Source organism: Ptychodera flava, chromosome 15, assembly GCF_041260155.1.
Source record: "Ptychodera flava strain L36383 chromosome 15, AS_Pfla_20210202, whole genome shotgun sequence".
In the NCBI taxonomy this organism is placed as follows: Eukaryota; Metazoa; Hemichordata; class Enteropneusta; family Ptychoderidae; genus Ptychodera; species Ptychodera flava.
In genome coordinates, this window is record NC_091942.1 from 24,098,630 (window position 1) to 24,126,490 (window position 27,861).

At 35.5% G+C, this 27,861-nt stretch overlaps 1 protein-coding gene across 4 annotated transcripts in view; it reads left to right on the plus strand.

Annotated features, from left to right (window-relative positions):
• Positions 1-23,759, plus strand: part of LOC139151626 (unconventional myosin-X-like) — a 113,290-nt gene extending 89,531 nt beyond the window's left edge. For 3 of the 4 annotated variants that reach the window (XM_070724549.1, XM_070724550.1, XM_070724551.1), the window contains exons 10-26: positions 4,044-4,162; positions 5,578-5,716; positions 6,613-6,752; positions 7,775-7,872; positions 10,894-10,969; positions 14,801-14,910; positions 16,331-16,527; positions 16,853-16,922; positions 17,170-17,275; positions 17,460-17,559; positions 17,864-17,970; positions 18,298-18,392; positions 18,608-18,784; positions 19,199-19,307; positions 19,540-19,639; positions 20,111-20,244; positions 20,465-23,759. In XM_070724549.1, coding sequence (XP_070580650.1) covers positions 4,044-4,162; positions 5,578-5,716; positions 6,613-6,752; positions 7,775-7,872; positions 10,894-10,969; positions 14,801-14,910; positions 16,331-16,527; positions 16,853-16,922; positions 17,170-17,275; positions 17,460-17,559; positions 17,864-17,970; positions 18,298-18,392; positions 18,608-18,784; positions 19,199-19,307; positions 19,540-19,639; positions 20,111-20,244; positions 20,465-20,512 — 1,925 coding nt within the window. In that variant the 3' untranslated portion in view covers positions 20,513-23,759. The remainder of the gene's footprint in view (positions 1-4,043; positions 4,163-5,577; positions 5,717-6,612; positions 6,753-7,774; positions 7,873-10,893; positions 10,970-14,800; positions 14,911-16,330; positions 16,528-16,852; positions 16,923-17,169; positions 17,276-17,459; positions 17,560-17,863; positions 17,971-18,297; positions 18,393-18,607; positions 18,785-19,198; positions 19,308-19,539; positions 19,640-20,110; positions 20,245-20,464) is intronic. The other variant, XR_011556466.1, reaches the window with a different exon arrangement.
• The last annotated feature ends 4,102 nt before the right edge of the window (positions 23,760-27,861 follow it).

Below are 27,861 nucleotides of genomic sequence, written 5' to 3' on the forward strand. Positions count from 1 at the left end.
AAAGACATGAGAGCACCATCATCACTGTAAGTGATGACCCTCCGGTATATCCATAAAGAATTCAGACATTGTCATGCTCCACTTTCTCTTGACTCTTGCATTGCCCATAGCTTGCTCTGAAATATTTTTATTTCAAGTCAAGGGCCAGCTTAGGGAGGTTTATGGCTCTCATCATTGAGCTAATATTGTTAGAGCACGCAACAGAAAGAATTTGGCAGCCAGCAAAGACAGTTGAAGCTCAGTCTACCCGTGCACTTGCCCAAGCCTTTCAGAAATGACAGGGTGATAAACAAACATTGTTATCCGATGGCACATAATGTGTTGTTAGATATTGTTACAGTAATAGATTTTAAAAGGACTTGGTTTTATCACATGATAGTGTATCTGTAGATAAATTCGGCCAGCTGTTGTTTAAAACTTTGAGTGCCAGGAAAAAATTACAGTGCGTAAAGGGTTAATGCTGTCACTATTCAACAAGTGTTCATGGTTCAGTGCAGATCATTTGCATCATAATGTATAGTTGCAGTTCCATGACAAAAATTATGTAGATCAGTCGTAGACTTTAAACCTTTTAAAAACAGCATTTTCCCACTCACAAATTTTACTCACTTGCATCGGGCTCCTTCTAAGATTCTTCATACAAAATTGCGAGTCTTTCAAACAGCCCATGAGTCCTACAGGAACCTATAATATTGGTCTCTTGACCCTTTCATCCCCATATTCCTCTCTAGAGGTCCAAGTTTACTATAGAAAACATTGAATGAGATTGGTTCCAAACCATGGTATGGAAATGCTAAACTTCTGATGATTTTTTCATTATGATTTTTATTTTATGTGTCAATTGCAAGTTCTTATTCTGCTCCTAAAAGAATGTTAAAATACCTGCTATTTAACTTGTCAACATAGCGGCTATATATGTAAACTGCGTAGTTGTTTACATTTGAATTCTAGACTAGACCAGAATTCACTTAACAACACAGTTTATACATATACAGGCTGAGTTGATAAGCTGAATACTGTGTATATCAACATGCTTTTGGGAGTAGAATAAGACATTATGGTCGACATAAAAATAGAAAAAAGACAAAAAAAAATAAAAAATAAAGTTAGCACTACCAGTCCTTTAAGACAGCAGTATAAGCTAGGTTCATAAATGGTAGAAATCACAGTCACAGTAATAAACAATAATAGTGAAGATTGATGAGCAGGGTATGTTAATAAATGCATAATTTGCGTTGTTAAAGTTCACTGCATATTTATTTCTTATTGTCAGGCATGTGGTAGAAGTATATATATAAATCACAAATTCATGGAGCATTAAAATTGCGTGTAAGAGTCAGCTGGTCCCACATGAGGCGTATATCAAAATGGCTATCATAGTTATAAATATGGCCAACTTTACTGAATAATGATTTTTAGTATTTTCTTTATATATATCTCCAGTAGTATGGTACATCATAGTCATAAGTTCCATAGTAACAAACTCGATGTAACAAACACAAACAGCAAAGCACTGATATATAGACAATAAACAAGTACCGTTTCATACAACAAAGTCAAATATATGATGGAATATGATGGACCTCCAGTAAAGACAACAGAGAAGTAATGTCAGGTGTTTCAAAATTTGGTAAGCACATAATCCAGCTGCCCCACATGTGGCGCCCGCCATTATCAATCTCTAAGTCCAAACAGGGATCCCGAGTTTCGGGTATTATCATATGAGCCCTGAGTAAGGTTGCTAAAAGAAACCTACACAAGCCCCATATATGTATAGTTTTATCATTATAGTCCTACATGCATCTTATAAGCCCTGTAGGAGTCTTATAAGACTTGTATGTAATATTCCTATGTGATTCCTATAAGGCTTATGTAGGTTCTCCAATAAGATTCCTATATAGGGCCAATATGGGGGTCCCTGTAAGAACCAATTAGGATTCTTGTATGACTCTATGTAGGATTCCTGTATTATTCCTATACTATCAACCTTGTCTATACTATGGAATAGTCATATAGGAATCTTTTAGGGCTTCATCTCACGGGAATATAATAGGATTTTATGTACGTATTGGTTGTCCTACAGACAAAACAGAGGCCTATAGGGCACCCTATATAAAGTCTTATAGGACAGTGTATGCCCTATAGATGCTCTACATAATTCCTATAGGAAAAGCCAATCTTACAGAAATCTTAAGACAGCCCTACGAGAATTTTTTTTAAGTGAAAGAACTAAAATATTGAAATAACAAAATATCTAAATTTAATAGAATCTGGATGTAAAAGAATTGCAAAGCGTTTTAATTATACATGCAGATACATTGATACATACATCTTTTCAATTTGAAAACCCGAACTAGTATAACAAAATATCTCCATCATATTTATCCAGAATGAGTTAAAGATTAAAGAAACAACAGTAAGTGAGGATTCAGCTTCATATCTTGATCTCTTTATTCAAATAAGTCAGAATGCTCTATACACAAAGCTATATGACAGCTATGTGATTTTCAAATCATCAACTATCCGCACTTGTCCAGCAATATTCTATCTGCTCCAGCTTATGGTGTAAATGTTTCATAGCTCCTGAGATACTGTAGAGCTTTCAGTTCATATGACAAAAGAGTGCATTGGGATCCTTGATATAGTTGATGTGAAATATTCCCTTTTAGTTACCTAATGCTCTTATCAAAATGCAGTGAAAAACATCATGAGATCATACGCAGTATCTGATCTTATACAATCATGTTTGTTAGTCTCCGCGGGCGAAGTCAGGCGGAGACTTATAGATTGGGTCCCGTCAGTACGTCCATCCGTCCGTCATCAACAGTTTCTCAGACACTGCTGAACCAATTTGGTTCAAACTTGACACGAAGGCATAGCACTATGACCTACAGATGCACATCGATTTATTTTGCGATACGATCCAATATGGCCGCCAGGCGGCCATTGTATTATGACTGTTTCATGTACAGAGCCATAACTCGATCATATCTAAACCAATTTTATTAAAAGTTGGTACAAGGACATAGACCTATGTCATACATATGCATGTTGATTTGTTTTGTGATACGATCCAATATGGCTGCCTGCAGCCATTTTTTTACGATTTTTTCATGTACAGAGCCATAACTCAGACATGTTTCAACCGATTTTATTCAAAGTTGGTACAAGGACATTGACAAATGTCATACATATGCACGTCGATTTGTTTTGTGATACGATCCAATATGGCCGCCAGGCAACCATTTTATTACGAGTTTTTCATGTACAGAGCCATAACTCAGACATGTTTCAACTGTTTTTATTCAAAGTTAGTACAAGGACATTGACAAATGTCATACATAATGCACCTCGATTTGTTTTGCGATACCATCCAATATGGCCGCCAGGTGGCCATTTTATTACGATTTATACGATCCAATATGGCTGCGGTGCGGCCATTTTTTTACGATTTTTTCATGTACAGAGCCATAACTCAGACATGTATCAAGCGAATTTATTCAAAGTTGGTACAAGGAGATTGACTAATGTCATACATATGCACGTCAATTTGTTTTGTGATACGATCCAATATGGCTGCCGTGCGGCCGTTTTTTTACGATTTTTTCATGTACAGAGCCGTAACTCAGGCATATCTCAACCAATTTTATTCAGTTGGTACAAGGACATTGACCTATGTCATACATATACCTGTTGATTTTTTAAACAGAAAGTTCAAATATTACTGCGTGGCGGCGATTTTGTTATAATTTTCTCATGTGCAGAGCCATAATAATGAAGAGGACTCTATCCTCTCTGAGGACTTGTAATCAAAGTACCCATTAACAAGTGGGGACTGTGTCATCAACGATGACTCATTTTTATTAAAATAAATGCATTCTATGAAACCTCAGATTCTAATGCTAAATGGCATATCATCGTTCTCAATATCTCCATGGAGTGAAATGATTAGTCTGCAGACATAAGTCATTATAGTGATAATGTTTTTTTGCAAAATATCGAATCATAGCATCTATTCAATAAGTCTTTATATCTACCCACAGAAATCAAAGCAGTAGCAGCATTGCTTGGTGTATCTGGAGTTTCACTGTACAGAGGACTTACAACTAAAACACGCTGTGTTAGAGGACAGATATTCAAAACACTGGCTGATGCAGCTACAGTAAGTTTAATACAAGTTTCATTCCTGCATGCATTTATTTATTCAAGCAAACTTGGTACAATCCAAAAAGTCATGATCTGAAATAAATTGGCCAGGTTATAGAGGACACAAAATTGACGCTGACATTCAAAGGGTTAAACTGGTTGAACCTTTAAAAATAAGAATTTTTGGTGGCAGATTAATATAATATGGTGGCAATTGACACCATTCTAACACTGCTCACAGCATTACACAAACATGTAATACCTGTTTTGTTGCAAATTTGCCACAAGGACAATGCACCATGATATACATACACACGTCTAATATTTTCAGCAATGTGATGCAATATGGTTGGCAGGCAGACATTTTGTTCTGATTTTCCATGTCCAGAGGTATTACTCACACATGCCTGGACCAGTTTATTCAAACTTAGCACAAGGACAACACATTATGACTTTACATATGCATGTAAAATTTCTTACAATCTAATATTTCTACCAAAAAGCCATTTTGCTCTGGATTTTTTTATACGTACTCTCATAACATAGAGCCACATCTTTATCCAAATATTTCTCAAATTTAGCTAATCTATCATTCCATTCGTACTTGATACATCAACAGTGCTAAGGCACATCAATATAGGGTCAACACTTTCTCAGCCATTTATGGATATTCTTTGACCAATTTCATTTCATTTCATGATTTCCGTCAATGGTTTCCAAATTTATTAGCCAAGCAGGGACTATGTCGTTTACAATGACTTATCAATCACTGCATCCAGCCTTTTCAAGCTACATTATCCATCCATCCATTTATGCATTCTTTCATTTATTCATCCATCAGGTGATTCTTACTTTTGTCAGTCATATTGTTATTTCATCCACCTATAATCCAATAATTGCGAGAGCACATTCCGGTCATTATATTTGACCAATACATTGATTTTTCATCTATCTGACCGGTAATGTTACACTCATATTATATGTTTATTCATCATCCATCAATCCATCCAGGGATTGTGTGTTTCCAACAAACTGTAAGTTTATCACATGCACAAGCTAAGTTTGTCCTCTCCCGACAAAAAATGCAGGATTTATCCTCTGGTTGTTCTACGTCACAAAAGCCTGCATCTGTGTCACTAGTTTTGATAATTTCGAACTTTTTTGTGTCAATTTTCGATTTGCTCATCAATGTAGACAAACAACATGGAGACTAGTATTCTGCAGCTATCGAAATTCATGTCTGATGTAAAATTTTGCACAAATCAGTGATAATTATTGGTATCTGACAAAATACATTCCACTTGGCAAATTTTGAGTCCTTTTGTTTTCTGAATCGAACGAAAAAAAAAAAGGGATATTATATATAATTGTCCTTTCTCTAAATGAGTGACTTATAACCCTGGAGTTTCTCTGTAACGTTTGACCCCATAGGCTAATGCCACCAGAGACTCTGTAGCCAAAGCCCTGTACTGTCGGACAGTATCAGCCATAGCAAGGAAAGCCAACAGTGTAAGAAGACCAGGATCTAATTCAGGACATTCTAGTAGCAGTGATGATGTACACCATTCAGGTATTGAAAACATTCTGATAGCAATGTCAATTGAGTTTTCATCCTCACTGTACCCATATGTACGCCACTCTAAGACTAATTGTATGAATGAACAATAATAATAATGGAACAGTATATGAATTTCACTGACCTGAGTGAGTATAATGTAGCATGCAGCTTTCAAAATGTTACCAAGTTTTACCGGTACACATACATACCGAGAAATTGGTCCATGTTTTACCATTATGCCCATGGTACTTTAATGTAGGTATTGTACATGGTAGATGTATTGCAAGACCAATGTGCATGTACACTGTGCATGTTGAAAATAAGTACATCATTTATTCTGATCCTTACCAGAATCATCATGCTTCGGTCATTTTTACCAAGAGACTTTTCATACTCCTAGTGTTTCATTGAAAATTAATGTTTTACTGAGAAAGTTAACTCTAAGGATAAAACACAGAAGGTGGTTGTAAATAAAGATACTTGCAATTGAACTTTCATGCAAAGATGATAAAACACAGAAATGACCCTAACATTTCTGTACAGTCCAAGATCACAAAAGATAGAACTTGTGTGAGATGATTGTAGGGAGGATGACTATGAATATATTATTGATAAACAGTAGCCCAGTCACTGTACACATACATACCGGGAAATTGGTCCATGTTAATTTAAAAGTTGACTTTGACAGTGTGCATGTTGGTAAAATATATTTCAAGGCATGGCAGATTAATTTTAATTTACAGGCTACAATAAAATTTTTTAGGAAAAATACAATTTCGACATATATACCAAGATTGTAATACAATATTTTTTTTCCGGCTTCACAGAAGTTTTTGACTTAGACCCACTGAGGTCTTTACAGATTCTTAATAGTGTTAACTTGTTTTATAATATTTACATATTTTCAGATCAGCAAAGTTGTAAACAGCCATCACCAGCAACGTCTAAGTTATCTGTCAATCATTCATCAGCTGCCAGTACACTGGGTGGTAGTCTTGGTGACGGTGTTATCAGTATTGTAGACATGTTTGGATTTGAAAATAATCAGGTTGGTGTTCTTATTTTCACATTTGTTGGAACTTTCAGTGGCAAACTTTTGTAATAATTCATATATTTGAGATATATTCAAACAACAAGTCTATTACACCTTGTGAACTAAAGTGTCAAAAATATGATTATTAGAATTCAGCTAGTGTAGATGTTGCTTCATTACGCATAGTGACCAGACTAAACTTGTGTATAATCAGTCATTAAATACAGATTTATTGCAATTATTTCAATAATCTTTACCAGCCAAATTGATAAATAAGTATGAAAATAAGACATGGCTGTGACATTGTTAGAAAATCTGGGCAAATCCATTGTTATCAGAGGTACCAAATTTGGTAGACTTCATAGCGAATGCCTAATTTTAAAACATATTATTACTGATGATGTTTGTCTTACGGTTTATGGTAATGTGCAGACTTAAACATTTGTTCAAACTTTCCTCGATGAAAATTTCGATCATTCTCTTACCAAATCAAGAATAAAAGTCAGAGTCAACGTGCAAATCTAGAGAGATAAATTACCTAAATTTCCTGATATCTGAAATTCTAAACAGCTGCCATCCTTGTGTTAGCTCCATGGGAAGATAAAATTTTGGAATTTCGGAAAACTAAGACAGTGATAACTTTTCTTTCATCAAGAGCTTTAAAATAAATCCCCACAAGTGGTAGTCAGAAGAGAATTGATAAATTTGGAAAGCTTGAATTTCTGTCCCCGAGGCACGTTCTACCTTAAGCATAAATAGTGATGTACATGCAACGTACTGTACTTAGAAGAATACAGTGTTCTGAGAATGTACCAAAATGTATCATGACATTTTTGTACACTCTAAAAACTCTAGTTTGTAAAACTTTTCATTTCCAGTGAACATTTTTTCATGACATCACTCAATATCTTCTCCCCTTCACCGTACTTGTTACCCCATCTTTTCAGTTGTTCGGTCAAACCTAATGGAAACAGAAAGAACTTGGGTTAAGAATCATAATTATAAGCGAAAACTCTTTGTGTGCTTGACATCCACAGAGCAATCAGTTTGAACAGTTGTGTATCAACCTGTGTGCAGAGACATTGCAGCATTATTATAACACCCATGTCTTCAAAAGTACACAGGAATGTTGTAGGTAAGTGTTATGTGTTCAACTAGAGAAACAGAATGCACAGAAATCACAGATAGACTCCGTATGCCGTGAGGATGGTTCTCTCTGCACCAAAACTAATGATGTCATGTCAGAAATCTACTCCTTCTACCAAAATTTGTACTCCTCCAGATTAGAAGCTAATGATCCGGATCTTGTTGTAACCAGTGATCTTTTTCATAACAATGATGATATCCAAAACTGACAGAAGAACAAAGAAATTTATGCGAGGGTCCCATCACCGCAGAGGAAGCCATCTTAGCAGTCAAATCTTTCCCCAGTAACAAACACCCGGGAACGACGGGATCCCTGCTGATTTTTATAAATCATTTTGGCCATTGGTTTCTAATTATGTTCTCAATTCTCTCAACACTGCATTTGAGGAAGGTAATCTCTCTGTCTCTCAGAAACAAGGGGTAATTGTTCTTCTTGAAAAAAAAGGGCGCGATAGAAAATTCTTGAAAAACTGGAGGCCAATCTCCCTATTAAATTCTGATTACAAAATTGGTACTAAATGCCTAGCGAAACGTTTAGAAAAAGTTCTCCCTTTTATTATACATGAATCCCAAACAGCTTTTGTTAAAAATAGATTTATTGGGGATGGGGTTAGATTAGCGGAAAACATCCTAGACTACACTAAAGAATTAAACCTACCGGGTGTTTTGCTTGCTATAGACTTCGAGAAGGCTTTTGACTCTGTAGAATGGCAATTTCTGCTCAAAACTCTGGCTTCTTTTAATTTTGGCCCATCCTTTCAACATTGGATTAAGCTCTTATATACAGACATTTCTAGCTGTGTTATGAATAGGGGTTTTAGTTCGGGTTATTTTTCTTTGGGGCGTGGAGTGAGGCAAGGTGATCCCATCTCTCCCATGTTATTTATCCTAGCGCTTGAAATTTTTCTCTGCTCTCTGCGGTCAGACCAAAATATTAAAGGTATTGAGGTAACTGGGTATGGATCCGTTAAATCCTCTGCATATGCAGATGATTTGACCTGCTTTCTGGCAGATATTACATCATGTAAGAACACTATTGCAAAGCTAAGGGCTTCAGTACAGTTTCTGGTCTCAGAATGAACACTAGCAAAAGTGAAGCACTGTGGCTTGGGAAAAATAGATTTAGGAAAGATAAACCTCTAAACGTCAAGTGGTCAAACGCCCCTATTAAAATTTTAGGCATTTATATCTCGTATGATACTGCTCTTGCCATGGAGATGAATTTTGCAGCCCCACTTGCCAACCTTCGTGCGTCTCTTAATTTTTGGAAAATGAGGGGTCTTACTCTTTTCGGAAAAATCCAAATAATAAGGTCACTGGGAATCTCACGTGTGCTTTATGTTTTAAATTTAACAGAGACCTCTAGAAAATTCCTTAAAGAAATCAACTCCCTTCTTTTCTCCTTTCTCTGGAATGGCCATGACAGAGTTGCTAGAAAGACAGTCATTGGAAGTGTTCAGGACGGAGGTCTGGGCATGCCTGACATATTTGCAATTGTAAAAGCCCAGCATGTTAACTGGTTGCGACGTTATATGGATGATTCTATAGTACAACCATGGAAATGGTTTTTTCAAAGAAAACTGGAATGTATGGGTGGCATGGAATTAATTCTGCGTTCCAATTTTGATATCAAATTTCTACCAGTACAACTTAACCCGTTTCTTACTACTTCTCTGAAAGCATGGAAATCACTGTCATCCTCGCCTGGCATGGAAACTCATTTTTTAGACCAATGCATCTGGAACAATCAGAATATTCTAGTTGCCGGGAAGAGTATTTTCTTTAGAGATTTGTATGAACTCGGCTTTAAATATATTGGCCACCTATTTGACATTAACGGTAATATTTTGAAATGGGAGCATGTAGTTCAGAAGGGTGCAACAAACCAGCATTTTCTTCGGTGGTATGCACTAGTCTCTGCACTGCCAACTGCATGGAAACAGAATGTTGACATCTCAACATTTAAAGCAGGTCATGATGAAAGTATGCTGGGTATTGTATTCAAAGAACATCAAAGGAGTATTCACTATCACATTAACCAGTGTACCACAAAGCGTATTGTAGCTGGCATCGTCAAGCAATATTTTATATCTCCTCGGTCAGAAATATTTTTCATAAATACTCTTAACAGTCTTATTCATGAGTGGGAATATATTTATCTGTCTCCTCTTCAGTTAACTTTAGATACTAAACTGCGTGAATTCCAGTGGAAACTGACACATAATATTCTGGTAACAAATGTTATGCTTTATAAAATGACGCCCCCAAGAGTTCCCTCAAGTGCATGCACTTTTTGTTCAGAAAATGAGGAAACGCTTCTTCATCTGTTTTTTCACTGCAATCATGTCAACCGATTTTGGAGGTCTTTTACAGATACATTTGGAAGAGGGCTCGGTCTCCGGACCCCGCTTAATCCAGAGAGAGTTTTGCTTGGAGATTCAGAGATTCCAATGATTGTCAATTTCCTTCTTTTAGTCGCAAAGAGATATATTTACATTGTAAGATGTAATAAGGGGGAACTTAACTTTACCAACTTTATGAACTATGTTCAGCAGATACAGAGGACAGAATACTACATTGCCAACAGAAAAAACAAAGTTGATAACCACATAAAGAAATGGGGAAAGTATTTACAACTGACTGGTCCACATCCATGACTTATTTTCACTGATTCATTGACCATATTGTATTTTTAAAAGCAGCTGACAGTAATATGTAACACATTGGTAATTTTTCATGTTGTGACTCGAATAAAAAGTTTTATAAATACAAAAAAAAAAAAAAAGTGTTATGTGTTGTATTGACCCTTGTTCCACTAATGGTTTGGCCCAAACCCTTTGTTATCAATGGTGATTGTGGATCTGTTTACATTGAATTGGGGTGAACAGGTTAACTGTCCCTCAGTAGATTGAAAAAAGTGAATAATTTGTTGATGACGATTAATTAAACAGTTGATGAAACACTGAAATGAAACCTGTGACATTGTAACAATTTTGTCTCTTCCTTACAGGGAGGAAGGAATTCCATTTGAAATTGACATTGAATACCAGGATAGTACTCCTGTCATTGAACTCATCTCAGCTCCGGTGAGTTCCTGAAAGACAAGAGAATTGTATGTACGACAATATTATACTTGCTGGCGATTTTAATTGTGCTCTCAATGAGAATGTTGATAGAATGCCTCGTTCTGCTCGTCGTGACAAATCCTCTCGTTCACTACAGAGAGTGTTAAATCACTTCAACCTAGTTGATGTCTGGAGAATTTGTAATCCCTCAGCTCGCCAGTTTACCTGGAGGAGGCTGCAACCAAATCCAATCCACAGTAGATTAGATTATATTTTTCTTTCAAAGAATCTGGTTAAGTGTATACGAAAAGCCGATATACGGCCTGCCTTGAAAACAGACCATATGTCAGTGTATCTTGAAATTCTTCTTGGGGTAAAAGAGAGAGGTCCAGGACCATGGAAATTCAATAAGCAACTTTTGAAAAGGCAGAAATATGTCGATGGCATTCGAAATGTCATTACACTTTGTAGAGATAAATACAACAGTATCAGTGCTAAAGCCAGGTGGGATCTGACTAAAAAAGATATCAGAGAATACACCATTAATTATACTTATAATGTGAGTAAAAATAACAGTCAAGTCATCCCGCAACTAGCAAAACAGTTGTTGATAGCAGAAAAGAACATGATTCATGAGCCTTCAGATACCAATATTGAATGTTATGGTACAATTAAGAAACAACTAGAAGAGCTGTATATGTTGCAAGCTGAAGGAGCACAAATACGCTCCAAAGCTGCATGGGTTGAAAAGGGTGAAATAAGTACAAAGTATTTTTTGGGATTAGAGAAGTCGAGAGCGATTAAAAAGAGATGAAGGTACTTTACACCCACACGGGGAGCACATCACTGATACAGAGCATATTCTTGAAGGGCAAAAGCAATTTTATTATAATTTGTATGAATCAAGGGATAGAGAGATTGATTTGAATGAGTTTTTAGGTGATACACCTGTGCCTCATTTGACAAATGAACAGAGAGACGAGTGCGAAGGAGAATTATTAGAAAGGGAATGTTTCGCAGCGCTTAGTAGCATGGTTCATAATAAGTCCCCTGGATCTGATGGACTCACTGCCGAGTTCTATCAACACTTTTGGCCAGAAATTTCAGATCTTGTTCTTTCATCTTTGAATGAAGCGTACAGAAGTGGTTCCATGTCTGTTTCTCAGAGACGTGGAGTCATCACCCTTCTGTTCAAAAAAGGTGCAGAGGGAGATCTTAATAACTGGCGTCCAATTTCACTCCTTAACACTGATTACAAGATTGCCACCAAAGCTCTGTCTAATCGATTGAAACATGTCCTTCCGTCAATAATCCATAGAGACCAAACAGGTTATATAAAAGGACGTTATATTGGTGAGAACATTCGTTTGATTTCCGACATTTTTCATTTTTCAAAGAAACGTAATGTAAGTGGTGCCACCATTTTCGTGGACTACGAAAAAGCTTTTGACAGCGTTAATTGGTCTTATATCGATGAAGCGTTACAAAAATTTCAGTTCGGTCTTTCGTTTCGTCAGTGGGTAAGAACTTTGTATACTGACATTCAAAGTTGTATTCTCTATAAAGGCTGGTGTTCTAGCTACTTTAATATACATAGAGGTGTTAGGCAAGGCTGCTCTCTTTCAGCTTTGCTATTTGTACTAGCGATTGAGATGCTTGCCTGTAAAATAAGACATGATAATGACATAAAGGGTTTCAAGTTACCGAAATATAACAGCAGAGTGTATGAAGCAAAGATTTCACTTCTTGCAGACGACACAACTATTTTTGTACAAGATCAAGCATCTGTTTTAAATGTGCTATTTGTTATGAAACAATTTCATAAGTGTAGTGGGCTAAAAGTCAACAAAAATAAGACAAAAGCAGTGTGGCTGGGTAATTTAAGAACAAATGGTAAAAATGTTGGTGATATTAACTGGACCCAAGAGCCTGTGAAAACTTTAGGTGTTTTCTTTGGGTATGATTCTGAGCGTTGTAAATGTCTTAATTGGAACGATAAAATTACTTCTCTTGAAAAAGTGTTACAGTCCTGGGGTCGACGCCAACTTTCATTTTATGGAAGAGTTCTGATCACTAAGTCCTTAGCACTGTCAAAAATAGCTTATTTATCTGCAGTAATTGGTATTCCAGATGATATTTGCTGTACAGTTCAGACTCTTATCGATAATTTTGTAAAACGTAAAAAGAAAATATCAAATAGAGTTCTTGAAAAAGATTACCATTCTGGTGGTCTCAAACATGTAAATGTCAAGCTTCAAATGCAGGCGATTTCTGCAATATGGGTAAAGAGGCTTGTTGAAAGCAAAGGGGAGATCTGGACCATTCTGCCCTGGTCACTTTTTCAATTAGATCAGACAACAGATTTGTTACAACAATTTACTTTGTGGAGAGCTGTTCCTGATCACATCAAGCCACTGCTACCAGAGTTTTATGTTAATGTTATAGATGCATGGTACAAAATTAATTGTAAGAATAAGACAGTTAATTATTTACAGCTTGGGTGGTCAGAGAGATATAGATGCTTTTATGCAATACAGACGATTGAATATGACTATGCTGTACTCACTGGCAAGTCAAAAAATTACTCTTCATAATTTGAAGGGCAAGACACTTTATTGGAATCTTATTCAGCAACACTTATGTAAAACCTCAAGGAGTCTTCAAAAATGGTGTAACAATTTAAATGACACAGCCAGAAACAGTAAAGTCATAGCAGCATCTGGAAACAAGTTTACAGTGTAACCAACGAGACAAAACTGAGAGAATTTCAATGGAAGCTTCTTCTACGTGTATTGCCATGCAACAAATATTTATATTTTTGGAAATTGAAAGACACTATGTATTGTCCTCTTTGTCATCAAGTTGACTCCTTAGAACATAGATTTTTATATTGTAACATTGCTGAAAGATGTTGGGAAAAGATTGAAAATGTAATTTGTAGATTTATTGGAGAAAGGGTGAAAATCACACGATCAATGAAAATTTTTGGTGACCCCATTGAAAACATGGTCATCCCCAGACATTGTAATACGGTTATGCAACTTCTAATTTTATTAGGAAAATGGTGCATACATAAATACTGGATATCAGAAACAAATATTCCAATTGGAATTTTACTTAAAAAAGAATTTACTGTACGTTACAATATAGAAAAGACAATGAGTACTAGATCTGATGTAATGAAAATTTACGAGAGAATTCACAACCTTTTGTAAATTCTTTATGTGACCTTCTACCGTAATACATTAATGTAACTCTGCAATCACTTGATTTTTGTTTATAATAAAAGACAAAAAAAAAAAGTTCCTGAAAGATTTTAATAATACTAGTATTAAAGTTTCCTTACAAGAAATATTCTATAGAATTCTATTGAATCTTGTTTTCCTATAGAATTCTACAGAAAATGGTGCTAAAACTCTATAAATTTCTATAGAACTTCCACAGATATCTATAAAATAATTATAATCTACAGCAGTCTATAAACAGGGGAACTCTATAGTTTTTTCTCAAGGGTACAAAATGAAGGAATATATAAAACAGTTGAATGGTTTATACAGGTCTGACTTCTTAACTCGTGCCATTAGGACATTATTTGCTAGACTCAGACTTTCCAAAGACACAAGAAATTTTAATCACAGTAAGCAATAATTTGGACAAGAATGTTTTTATATACTATTCAAGAGCTATAATTGAAGATTTTTGCAGATAAAGCTTACCATTAGGATGCATAGATAATGTAAATTGAATACAAGATATACTCTCAATATGCATGGTGCTGATATTATTCAACGAGCCACATACACGAAGGGAAACAGAGGTACCTTACTGTGGCATTCTTTCCCTCTCTTACAGCTGACAGGAATATTTTATCACATGGACAAGGAGAGTGCCAACTTAGAGAATAAAAGAAGCAGTGCATCGTTTGCTCAGAACATCACAGCCCAGCATGAACATTCACTAAGGTTTGTGTGGTTTACTTCCTGGTTGAACTCTCAGTCAACAAAATCAGTTAGAAGAGCCCAAAATATGCTGAAAGTATTTCCCATGCTGTATCACATTCCTTATTTGAGTTTGTCATTTAAGTATAGTTTAAGTGGAGAAAAAGTTACAAGTGATACCTCATCATAATGTTTGTGTAAACATAGACTTTATATTATAAATACAAGAAATTAATGAACTTGTAATTTTCTTTCTGCAACCATCATCATGTAATTAGTCATAAATAGATTTCATGGTGTTTTTTTTTAGAATTATTTCCCTTGTAAAATTTATTTGTCACCAACATGAAATGTCAATTTGCCATATTTTATTCAGACTTTTACAAGTGCATGAAATTAGGACATTGCATTAAATTTTACCAATTCCAAATATTATAACAGAGGATAAATTGTTGCTATTTACAAAGAGGTAACTCATTTACTAGGATCTATGCTACTTTACAACAAAGTATCCATACTTCAATGGCACCAAGATAACATTGAAATCAACAGAGAGGACACTGTATCTCTCAAGTGGTCTTCCTTTTACTAAAAATTGCCGAAAAGGCAGTTCGTGGAGTCAAATCAGTCATAATTATTGTCTCTCGTGGCTGCTCTGTAACGAAGGAGCAGTTTGATACTCAAAATTGTTTTCTTCAACAACCTCCGCAGTAAAGTTTAATAGTTCCACACTTGCTACTTTGTCATGCTTCCCACTTCGATCGAAATATGACATTCCTTGTGATACTATCCTAGTCTAAGATTATTTTCACTCTGAGACCAAAAATTTGAAATAGCGTTTATTGAAATCCCAGGCATGTTAACCTGAATGACATTGCCTTATGATTAGTAATTGTAACCCTTTAGGCGCCTCAAAATTGAGAGATTTAAATTTATGCTCAAACTTTCACTGAGAAAACTTTAAATTATTCCCTTTTTGAAATCAAGAATGAAAATTAGGGGTCACGGTTCATAATTTTGTGCTAGAGAAGCAAATTACCCAAGAATGTAACAAACTCTTGAAATTTACATGTGATACATTGAACTGTATAGGGAACATTAAATTGTCAATTCTAACAAAAATAGGGCGGTGAGAACTTTCATCACTCTTTGAGCTTTAACCCTTTTACCACTATGGTTTTTCCCAAATCCATTGGTTTCTATGGTAAAGTTGGACCTGTACACAGGGAACTGGGGGTGAAAGGGTTAAGCCAGCCAGCCCCTTGATTACACTTACATTGACCATGTTCACAAGATAAATGATAAACACTATTCATTTCAACATGATTTTTGAAGCACAATGAAAAATTTCATTTTTTACAAACAGAACAAAATCCGGAAAACACATCAAAATGTGCAGTTTAAATTAGCCTAGATCATCTCTGTGTACATTCATTTTTAACAGGTTTTACAATCCTGAAGACAAAGGGACCTATGGCTTTGGTATAAAGCACTACTCAGGCAATGTGGTCTATGATGCTACACACATGGTGGATAGAAACAGGGACTTGATGGCTGACGACATCATGTCCATATTTCAAAAGCAAAATTGCAACTTTGGTTTTGCTACACATCTCTTTCTGAATGACCTCAAAGGTCAAGGTATGCTTCAGTCTTCAATATTGACGTATCCAGTACTGTAGCTTGCATTATTGCTATATATGACATCATAAGATATGTCCACCCATCCATCCCTATTCCCAGTGTAGAGGTCAAACCTCGTCATGAAACATTGGATGATCAAAGGTTGAAGGCGCATACTGACAACAGCAGATCAATTCATGTTTGACAACAAAATATCAGAATTCTCATCCTTTAAGTTATTTTTAGCAGTAGTTCAATATATGTTTGGGACATCATTTTATTTGTTCCATTCATTGTTCATGTCAGTCCATATTACATTGTTTGTCTAACATGACTTTTCCAGGTAGCAGTCCACCACAGGGCAATCTTCACAGGATCTATCCAACCTCCTCATTGCATACAGACCACTCAGGGTAAGTTCCAAATCTTAGAAGTGTATCATTCATGCCATCAGTAAGATGTAAACCTTGTGATATTTGTACCAAATAGTCAGGAATGCTGATAGAAAAAAGGCAATGACAGTATTTAAAAAATAGTATTAGCTTGGGGACTGTACATGTAGCTATCAAATTAGGTCAAATTTGTTTCCATTGTATAGAAGTGTTGCAAAATCTTTTCATCGGTCCTGATAGATGGTACTACATGTATATTTTTCCACAGGAAAGACGGTGTAAAGAGAACTTTTTCTCAGGATTTCCAGAGCAGAATTGACAATCTTTTGAAGACACTGATGCATTCCAAGCCACATTTCATCAGGTGTATCAGGGTAAGTTCAACTTGATTCAGTCCTCGTTAGCGCCCTCAATAAATATATATTTTGACTGCTTTTGTTTTTCATATATTTTCATGCTGTAGTTATTGTAAATGAAGTTTAAATGGTGGGAAAGAAAGCAAAACTCTCAACCAACTTTTCTCAATCTAAACATATTCTTTGTGTTTCTTCTTTTCAGCCCAATCATCATGAATCGGCTACGCAGTTTGACTTGGCTGTTGTTAGACAACAAATCAGAGCTTTACAAGTATTAGAGACGGTGCACCTAATGGCAGGAGGTAATTTCAAAACATAAATTCTGCAGATCTCAAATCCTTTCACCAAATTAGGAGTGTATAGTTTCAACTGTACCATTTAAAGAAGAATGGGATTTTTCTACAGAGTGAGAAGTCCACATGAATATTTCACATGAATTTCTTCATTGATTGTGGCACTCATGATGTTGTATATGTGGGCAGAAAATGAGTAGGAAAGTTCTTGCAATAATTTTCACAGTATGAGAAATCGAATTCAGAGCGAGTATTGAAATGTCAAAAGATAATGCTTTCCAGTTAGAATCATAATCTTTTTGTTCACCACCAGGGTATCCACAAAAAATGAGGTTCAAATCATTCAACCACAGGTATAAATTTTTATCTGTGCACAAGAGACTCAGAAGGAGTGAAGAAAAAGCAATAGAGGACACCAAAGTAAGCATAGGATTCATCTTGGATTCAATACCTCGTTGATATGTGTTCATTGGTAGCAGTGAAAAGAGATGCACTTATGAATGAAATGTATGACAGTATTTTAAGATTGTGATGCCAGGAACTGCACTCTTCATAACTTTATAACTTTCAATACACAGCAACCATAGTATGATTGCAGTCTCCAAGAACAAATAAAAATTTTTGTTACAATGTGCAAACATGCGTAATATAAATTAAGTTGCTACTCTGCTCAGATGGATGTTATAAAAATGTTTTACATCAGCAAATTTTATAACACAACATTGTGACATTTATTTTGTATTACAGGGTATCCTAGATTCCTTTCTGAAAGCAATGGATGAAAGCAAACTACCATATGCAAGCACAAACTGGGCACTAGGAAAGAGACACATATTTTTAAGGTATGCCAAAAGATACAATTTAAAATATCAGACATAGTACAGTTTGATTCAAGTTGTGAATTTTACAAAAATATTTCAAAATTGCATATGTATTTGTCACCTTTGTCTGTAGTTTTCCTACTTGTAGGAAAAAATGCAGTCATTCCCGATTCTCTCTATATTGTGTCATGGAAAACCATACAGATACATCTTAATTCTTTCAAATTTTTTTACAGTGAGGGTGCTAGGCAGTGCCTGGAACAGCTGCGCCATCAGAGGAGGGAAGAAGCAGCAACCGTCATACAGGCCAATGTTAGGAGGATGATTTGCCTGAAGCAGTGGCCATCACTCAGGAGATCTCTTGAACAGAAGAACCGTGTCAGAACACAGAACAATGTGCAATCCAACAGAAAGTGAGTTGGTATCATTTCTCAGTGACAATTACACTTGGCCGAGGAGTATCAAATTTTTATTATGTGTAAAATCTCACATTAATTGCAGCACTCTAGTTCAAATTAGTGATGTTTTGGAATTTCCAAGTCTAGATTTTTGCTTTGCATTCTGGATTTAAGCTGACTCTCATCTTTACTAAGAGAAATGACAATCGTACATGTACCGGTACATTGAGATACTGAGAAGACCAGAACTGTTATCCTGAAATATTCTTCACTCTTGAAAAACTGTACAGTTTTGGATTATGCAAAGCATGTGTGTCCATCACCCTTCACTGCTGCCTCTGTTGATTTGAAACACATAAACGTAAGACAGCTGATGTAACCTTTGAGTATCCTTTCCAGACAGTCAGTTTATCATCTTTTTTGTTTCAGATCACCAATGTATCAGGAAATAGAAAGACATCGGAAAAGAGGACAGGAAAGTGAAGCCTGTGACATCAAAACCATACAGCAGACTTGCTACCTCTATGGTCTAGATATGGTAAATATTAAAGTCACATGACATTAGATTGACCTTGCGACCTCTGCTTGACGTCACTTGACCCTCTGTCACTCTATGTAATCTATTTAAAATCCGATCTAAATTCATTATAACGACATTGATTTCTAGCATACATCACTTGATAAACAGTAATGCTATATAATAGTATTTATAATAACATTGTGGATTGAATCTGTTGATAAATATATTTTTGAATGTTTAATTTTTTTAGGATAATCCACCACCGTTACCATCCAGTAGGCCATATACAGTGTCTGGAAACTCAAAAATGGGTTTCCCTCAAACCAGAATAATGAAGCATAACTTTCCAGGTTGGTGATATATATTTTGTCTCCTATGCTGAATGTCATTACCTCACTGTAAAGCCCTTAGTGTTTTTATCATTATCAACATGTGTGTGAAATGTGCTGTTCAAAATAAGGAAGATCTGTGACTTGAGCCATCCATGTACAGTGTGTATTACACTGTTTACAATGAATGTTACTGAAATGTTTACAGCACCATTGAACTAATAGTGTTGGAATCAAAGGCAACTACATGTGTGTTTTTTTGTCTGCCTGTGTTAATATGTGAGTGTGGGATTGAAGTGTGCATGTGTAGAGAACGTATCAAGACACAATGCACCTAAAAGACAAATGTTTGGTGCACTCAAATTTAACAAAACTTTTTTGGCGTTCTGCTTGTGTGGAGTAAATTATTTTTTTTGAAAGTCAAACCCCATTAAATTCAATGAAATTCATACTGACCAAAAAGATTGTCACTATAATTCTATCAAAACACAGAGGGTCATGGGGATGTGGTTTTGAAGAAGGGAGACACAGTTCAAGTGATTGGAGTATCTCCAAGACGAGGACATCTTATGGTAGACTACAATGACAATGTACTTCATGTGCCGTACCAGCTGACGGAGCTCAAGGTAAGTTGTAAATTAAATACTCTGACTGAAAAAGGTAATATACCCTACCAAAGGGATGCTCAGAAGTGAACTTTTTTTGAGATGTCAATTTATTTCAAGATAGAAAGTAAAGATGACTGTTGTGGAAAGTTTACACCAAAACATTTCAAAAACAGGAGTATGTTATTGAACTATGGCTGTTATATGAATATTTCCCTAATTCTTCTTTACTTTCCTATAGTTACAGACATCACCAAGATCAAGGTATGTCACTGGAGTAGAGATATGACAAACCAACCCAGTGTGATGTCATCATAGAGTTCACTGTTCCGTCAAGAATCAGTCCAACTTACAACTATTGAAGTGGTCAAAGGAGTGCGGGAGACCATCCACCACTACGGTGATAAAATCAGTTCCTGTTGCCACAACCTGGAGAATCAGTACAGCTGTCTGGACCTTTCTGTGAAATCATAAAGTTTGGACAGAGAGTCCATGTACATAGAAGTGACCTTGTTTTATGAGTCCAACTTTCATGGTTTGCTGACCATTACACAACCAGTTCAGGTCTCCCATTATACCCACGATGTTTTGTTGCCAAGGTTTTGGGAAATGTTTTGGCAACCGCTGTACCGTTCCTTGTCTCTCCCACAGGGATCACATAGATATACAAAGGGGAAACCCCTGTAGCATGACTTGGGAACCATGTACCAGGATGTCAATCTTAACAAAAACACTGTGCCCAGTTTGTCTACCATATACTGCCGTCACAATATCAAAATTGTTTTACCATGGTCTGTAGTAATATTTCAGAAAAAGCAATGTACTTGCTAATACATGTATATCCCCCTACATGTACCTACCCTATCAGCATGGATGTTTTGAAAATACATCAACAATATAGTGCAATAATAAGTAACCTTTGATATTGACTTTTATGTTCTGTAAATAGTAAATGTCAGCATTTCAAAGTAAATAAGAAAACCAGAGCTGAAAAGCATTTTCAAAGACATTGTCAAGTTCGGTTTTCGGGAAAAATAACCACAGACTATTTCCCCTTTCCACCTAAAAGCTCAAAATAATACCATCTTGGTATTGATGCTCTTCATGTTTATGAATAAACCATATGATAGCTTTCATACTATCTTCCATAAGACAACTTTACAAATGTATGGTCAACTTACTTTCTTCTATTTTTTTTACCAAAAGTGTAACAGACTTACAAAAAATTTGACATAATGTCATCGTGCTTATGACAGGACGACACTTAAATTGTGTGCCAACAAAGACTCTGATTGATATTTTTCAATTTATCTTCCCAATTTTAATAACGTTGATAGGAATATTATTTTTTGTTCTTAAGTATTAGAACACAACTTTGAAAAGCTCAGAGCTAACAGTTTATATTTTCAGTAGAAATCTCCCTTGATTTGGCAAGCATTTTTTGTCTTTTATCTCCAAATGTAAACGGGAAATACTTATGAGAGAATCATGTGAATTAGAATATACAAAACAGAAAAGAAATTTCATGACACTTTGCACAGGAGAGGAAAAGTAACTAAATTTTATCTGTAAACTAAATGCGCAATGCAACCATATTTATGTGTGCTAAAAATTATCGACAGGCTAAGTGGTGTCTTGCATTACTAATACGGCTGCTTCTGCACAATTTTTGACATGCTGCACTATGTAGTTAACAGTTTTCACACAATCCTACCATGACAAGCTGTTATTATTTATTGCAAGCACTGCATGTGGCAACCTTTGATAAAAATGTTACTGGATATTTGTAAGTATGACTGCTGTGTTGTTTAATAGATCCCTGTGACAACTCTGACATACAAGTCATATGAATATGTAGATTTATAGTCATGAATATTCATGAAAAAATACTTTCAGCCAATCACATTTTTGGAACCAAAGTGATACTTTGTATTCAATATTTGGTGCTGTATCAGATGCCAAATTTACTGTTTCAGTTATTCAAGCACATTAAGCAAACATAATTTCCATAACAATTAATTTAATATGTAAAATGTCAAATTTTCCCCCGGTTCAAAATGAAACTGCAGTGAAGATTAAAGCAGGAATGATAAACCTGCTATAGTTTTAACACTGAGAATTGTAAACTTTGCACTCTCCAGTATAAATTGGTTTCTGGTGGTTTTCACCTGCATCAAAAATGAAGAAATTCACCAACAGAACAAGTAATTTTCTTATCACTGTGTGTGCCATGCTGTAAGATTCTAAACTGGTGCTATTTGAAAAAATTAAAAAACATAACTTCAAAGATGTCTTCTTGCTAATTGCCACTGTGTCTCCACACATACACATATATGCACACTTGCCAGAAGGGATGGCTGTTGATTCTATTTGCTTTGTTAGATGATAGTATGTTTGTGACTTGTAGGTTGGTACGGTCAGTTTTGTATTTTCTAGGTTGATAGGTCAGTTTTGTATTTCCAAAATCTGATGTCTGCTTATAGGGGCTTATGCATGCTCTAACTTATCACTCTAGTTCCTCTCCTCACTAGACTAAACTTCTGTTCACTTGAAAATCTCAGATATTTTCATAGATGGCAAAAGTAATTTCTGTCATTTTCTCTTTCCCATACAAATGATTTTTGGACTGTTGAAAATCATTTGGTAACCGGCGAACAAATGTATGAATTAGAACAGATTTCTGTCTGACAGTTATCGTGTCTTTCCTGACAGATAATATTTGGACAGTTTTGATATAAAATACCGTAGTAATCACGTAACCACTATATTTCCAAACTTTGTTCAATATCTGTGTATTTTCATGTACCTTGAAAAGGAAATAGTGTCTATATAAATGTTTCATTTCTCAAAACAGTCAGCTAGGATGTATTTTAATTATTTTGCCAAAATTCACACAAAGTGGACATACATACATCCATCAGTGTTTGCCTAACTCCACTCTACCCATCATTTTCCATCCACAATTAAAAAAAAAATTATGGATATATGTTTCAGTTCACATTTGCTAAGCATCTCATTCTTATTTTAACTTATTCTATCTGGATTTTTTCCATTATGAGCATTCATTATGTGTACTTATAACAAAAAGCCCACAATTTTTTTCACAAAAAGCATGATACATTTGACCACCGTAACCTGCATTTTAAAGTATCATATTTTAGTGTGAATATTATTACGGTCATATTTCAGAATTGCGACAAGCAAAGGTGCATATGTTTTCAATATTCTGACATCAGAAACCCAGTTAAATTATGGGAACAAGGTAGCAATGATGTCATTTTTGAGCAAGTTTCATTACATTTGCACATGCCGGGAACAAATGTTTTGTTCATCACGTTCCCCCCCTCCCCCAAATTTTACTCGGAATATTTAAGGGTTGACCGCAAAAGTTCAACTTTTGTATAAAATAATCAATTTCCTTCAAAAGTGTACAAAGAATTTATAAAACTGTTCATATATTTTTTTTTTTCATTGTTGTATTTATACATTGTATTTATACCACAACCAGCCAATAAACAACAGAGACTTTCAGAAAACTTGTGGTTTCGTTGTTTTATTTTTAGATATGTTTGATTTCTGTTTCAAGGTAGATTCTTGGATTTCCAATCAGAATGCTTAGAAGTCATAGTGAAATTCACAAACTTCAGTAACTTGCTGTGGTTTTGCCTAATATTGCATGAAAATACTGCTTTGGCCATATGTGATAGGGAGATTTAGAAGGGAATACAGGTACATGTATATTCTGCATTCAAAGACTATTATAAACTCTGTATCAGATCCTGGGGCGCTATTTCCTTGAGTTTCATGTTTGTATGTAGTATGTAAAATTTTATAGAATCAAGAAAGGACACAACATTGACATGTCAAATTAGCTTTGAAGGTACTCTACACCTTTCAATGTAGACCGTCTCACAGCCTATTGTCATGTTTGCTACGTAGCTTCTAATCTGTTACCAACACTAATGCGTCGTCAAGAATCTGGCTATGCGTGTGGCCTGCTCCGAGCCAAAGGTGAAGTAAAACCAGAGGGCTCCTTACTGGCTATACACCAACTGAAATCAGGGTAGGAGATAGACTCTCTCACAGCCCCTCGTCTGCATGCAGCTCTATCCTCTACCATATGGTGATGCGCCCTCAACGGTCTTCCTAGCAAGTGAGGCACACTGAGCCAGCTGGGTTATATAGCACAGTGGAACTTCGCTGAGCCAAGGTTCACTTGGCTCAACTACTGAGTGTGCTAGTATGGTCTGACGCATAGCAAGCAAGGGGGCTGTGCAAGAATCTAGCTAGGGGAGGGGCAGTGAGTCCATTCTCAAAATACACAATATTAACCAATTCATCCCAAGTTCTCTTTGAACCGGTCTACACTCACCATTGATAACGATTGGTTTCAGACCAAATCATGTTTCTGAAGGGTAAGTCCAGAGCAATGTTTTCATAAACTCCACACCACTGTTAGTAAAATTCAGCCTAGAATCAAACCCAGGTTGAAGAAATGGCATGTTGGCCACATCATTACTTTATTCACCTTTTCCTGTAACCACTGCAGAGCATGATTGTTTACTACATGTTGTGAACCACAATCTCATTATTTTTAGAGAAAAGAGGATTACCATGATTACTACAATGTTAACAGACACACAGGACGGACAAAATGCAGAAAACAATCTGTTACAATATACAAACCAAAATACGGCATTGCCGTGGGATTAACTTTTTGATTCATGAAAACTTTCAACACAAGCTTGCAGCATAGCAGATCATACTGATAACAACTTGAGTTTTATGTCTTCACTGAAGTTCAGAAAAAAAGTTTTGAGAACATAAGGGAAATATTAAATACAGAAAGTTCACACATAAACGAAAGTCAGAATTTACATTATGCACAGCAACACTAAATAAAGTGACACACACAAAGAAATAAAATAGAAAGTTGTTAATGTAAATTTACAAAACTGAAACATATGAAAATAAGAAAAAAAATTAAGTACGGTACTAAAATTGTACATCCTCCTGTGCTCTGTCCTGTATTAACAACTGCACATTCTATTTTCAATAGGAGTGAAATGTACCATTGTCTAGAAGGTGTGAATTTCTTGCCCAAATAGTCAAGTGGCATAACATATATGCATGGCTCGACTATAAAGTATACTAAGAGAATCTCTAGCGCCTTGGTTTCGAAGGTCCCATTTCAAGTGTACTGTCAGGTTTGAAAGTGCTGCCGTGCGTTCATGTGCACAATGCATCATCAAAAGCCTGGCTTCAGCCAGTGAATTTTTCCTCCACAAGTAAAGTTCATTTGATTGCTAAATAATGTAGCTATTGTGTAGCGAAAAACCTATCATATCAAAGCATTTACTGCCTGCTACAGATTGATGTACAATATGAACTTGCCTCTTAATTTTCCACATAAAACACATAATTTCTCTCAGAAACTTCAAACAACATGATTGTCTGATAAACGTAAGAGTCAGCTGAAAGATTCACTCAAACTCGATTAGAAGACCATGATATGGATTTTTACACTATTTCGACAAACCAAACTATTTATACATGCATATGTAAACATAGAGATGTGTTCCCATTTGACCCTTGACCTCAAAAAATCCAACATATTCATTAGGTGCTTAACAACAGCAGTGGATCGATACAACAAACATGACTTGTCTATATGTACAGTGTCTGTACAAATGTCATTACAATACACAATATATTGATTCTACACAACCAGTTTTTTGACACTGGTTGTGTGAACATAAATAGCCTGACATGAATAGCTTGATAGCTGTCAAAATTGCATTTGATTGCTTTGTGGTTGGTGAAAGAAAATTGAAAATTTGCGATCACCACATGTGAATTGATATTCAAATCTTACAGAATATGACAGGGAAAAAAGACATGTGGGAACAGCCAGCATGTAGATAACAATCTTCATTCAGAAACTGATTGTGTCAGAGCATACAATACATTATTTGCGTGTATTATGGTGATTGTGTGTATCGTTGCCAAACCTCTCTCACATTTTTGATAAATGTGGCCCCAGTTGTGTGATTGAACATATCACATTATATAAAATGTGTCTATCATAAGACATTGTACCTTTTTTCCTTGTACCAAACATGTATTATTGTAAGACAAAAGCCACATATTAGAGTATAGAAAGTCATGATTCCTACTTTTTTATGAGACCAAAAACAAAATTCTACCCCGTAAATGTTCAATGAAACAGTATTTTGCTCTTGGCCATGATCATTTTATACCCATAAAAGAAGTTTTTTGGTGTCACTTCTCATTCTCATAGATTTAAAATTGATTACTGACCAAGTGTTGAAATGACGTGTGGATACATGATAGTATGACTTTATTATTATGCATACATGTATCTCAGACAACTATCGACACTAGCATAGGGCAGACATAAGATGCCAGTTTTCCTCCACTTAGAAAATCACCCTGAATATACTGTTTTTGTCTCTTTTCCAGAAGAGTGGAATCAAGGCAGTGTTGCAATTGCAAGCAAGTTACACACTATGTCAGAAATAGAAATGCATAAACCGTGGTAGATACAACCGGCACTGTCAGAATTTCAATGTGCATAATGTGAATTTAAAGGGCAACAAACAAAGCTGCCATTCACAAAGTTTGTCCATTGGCGATTTCTTGGCAGGCAGGCAGGTGGGCAATTTCTTCTACCATACAAGCAGAGGCAATGGGCAGGGGATACCAGGGAATGGGAAATTAAGACTAATGGGTGGGAGGGTAACTTTTGAAATCATAGGGTAAGGCAGTCAGGAACAGCCATGATTTTCACCTCCAAATCTTAATTTTGTTTCAAATATCCTAGAATTGCATATTTACAGGTAGGAAAAATCTCCTTTGGTATATTCTCCGAAAACTGGCTAGTTGGCTACCCCTTCTATGAATATTTACCTTCTAATACTGAATATATTGCTTGGTGATTGCATTCATTCATACTACATTTCATTCAATGTCCAGTATTTCATGCCGTTGCATTCTGACACAAAGTACATTACAACTCCAATCATCTACCACATATAAACCTTTAGATTCTTGTACATTTTCACATTATTGTCATGACAAGTATTCTATATAATAACAGACAGACAGATCAGAATAAGGATGTTAAATATGAACATGTAAGTGCTGCAGCAACGAAATCACCAATCAGAATTATTGCGAACATCACATGGCAGTTTTTAACCAATGAATAAGCATATAAAAAAAACAACAATGTACTCACTCGACATACATAATATCCATAGAACGGTAAGAATGAAAGTTTTAAAGCACCTTGTCACAATATTGACTATGATTGGACGATGAGATATACTAAATCTAGATACAAAAATCTATATATATTTTCTATACATAACAATCATTTGCATTTTGATTTGCCAAAAACATGAACTTTTAAAATTAATATTTTAATTTCAATGTGTATCTGATTTTGTTTCATATCTATACCATACTTTTTGAAAAATCTTTCACTATTAAAAATAAACTTCTAACCATCAATATGTGATCATTGTGCCATTTAAAGTTTTGTGCAAAAATAGAATCATTGATAAAATTTTCTCTCTTGAAGTTCTTGAAATCGTTGAAAACATTTTTTTAAAT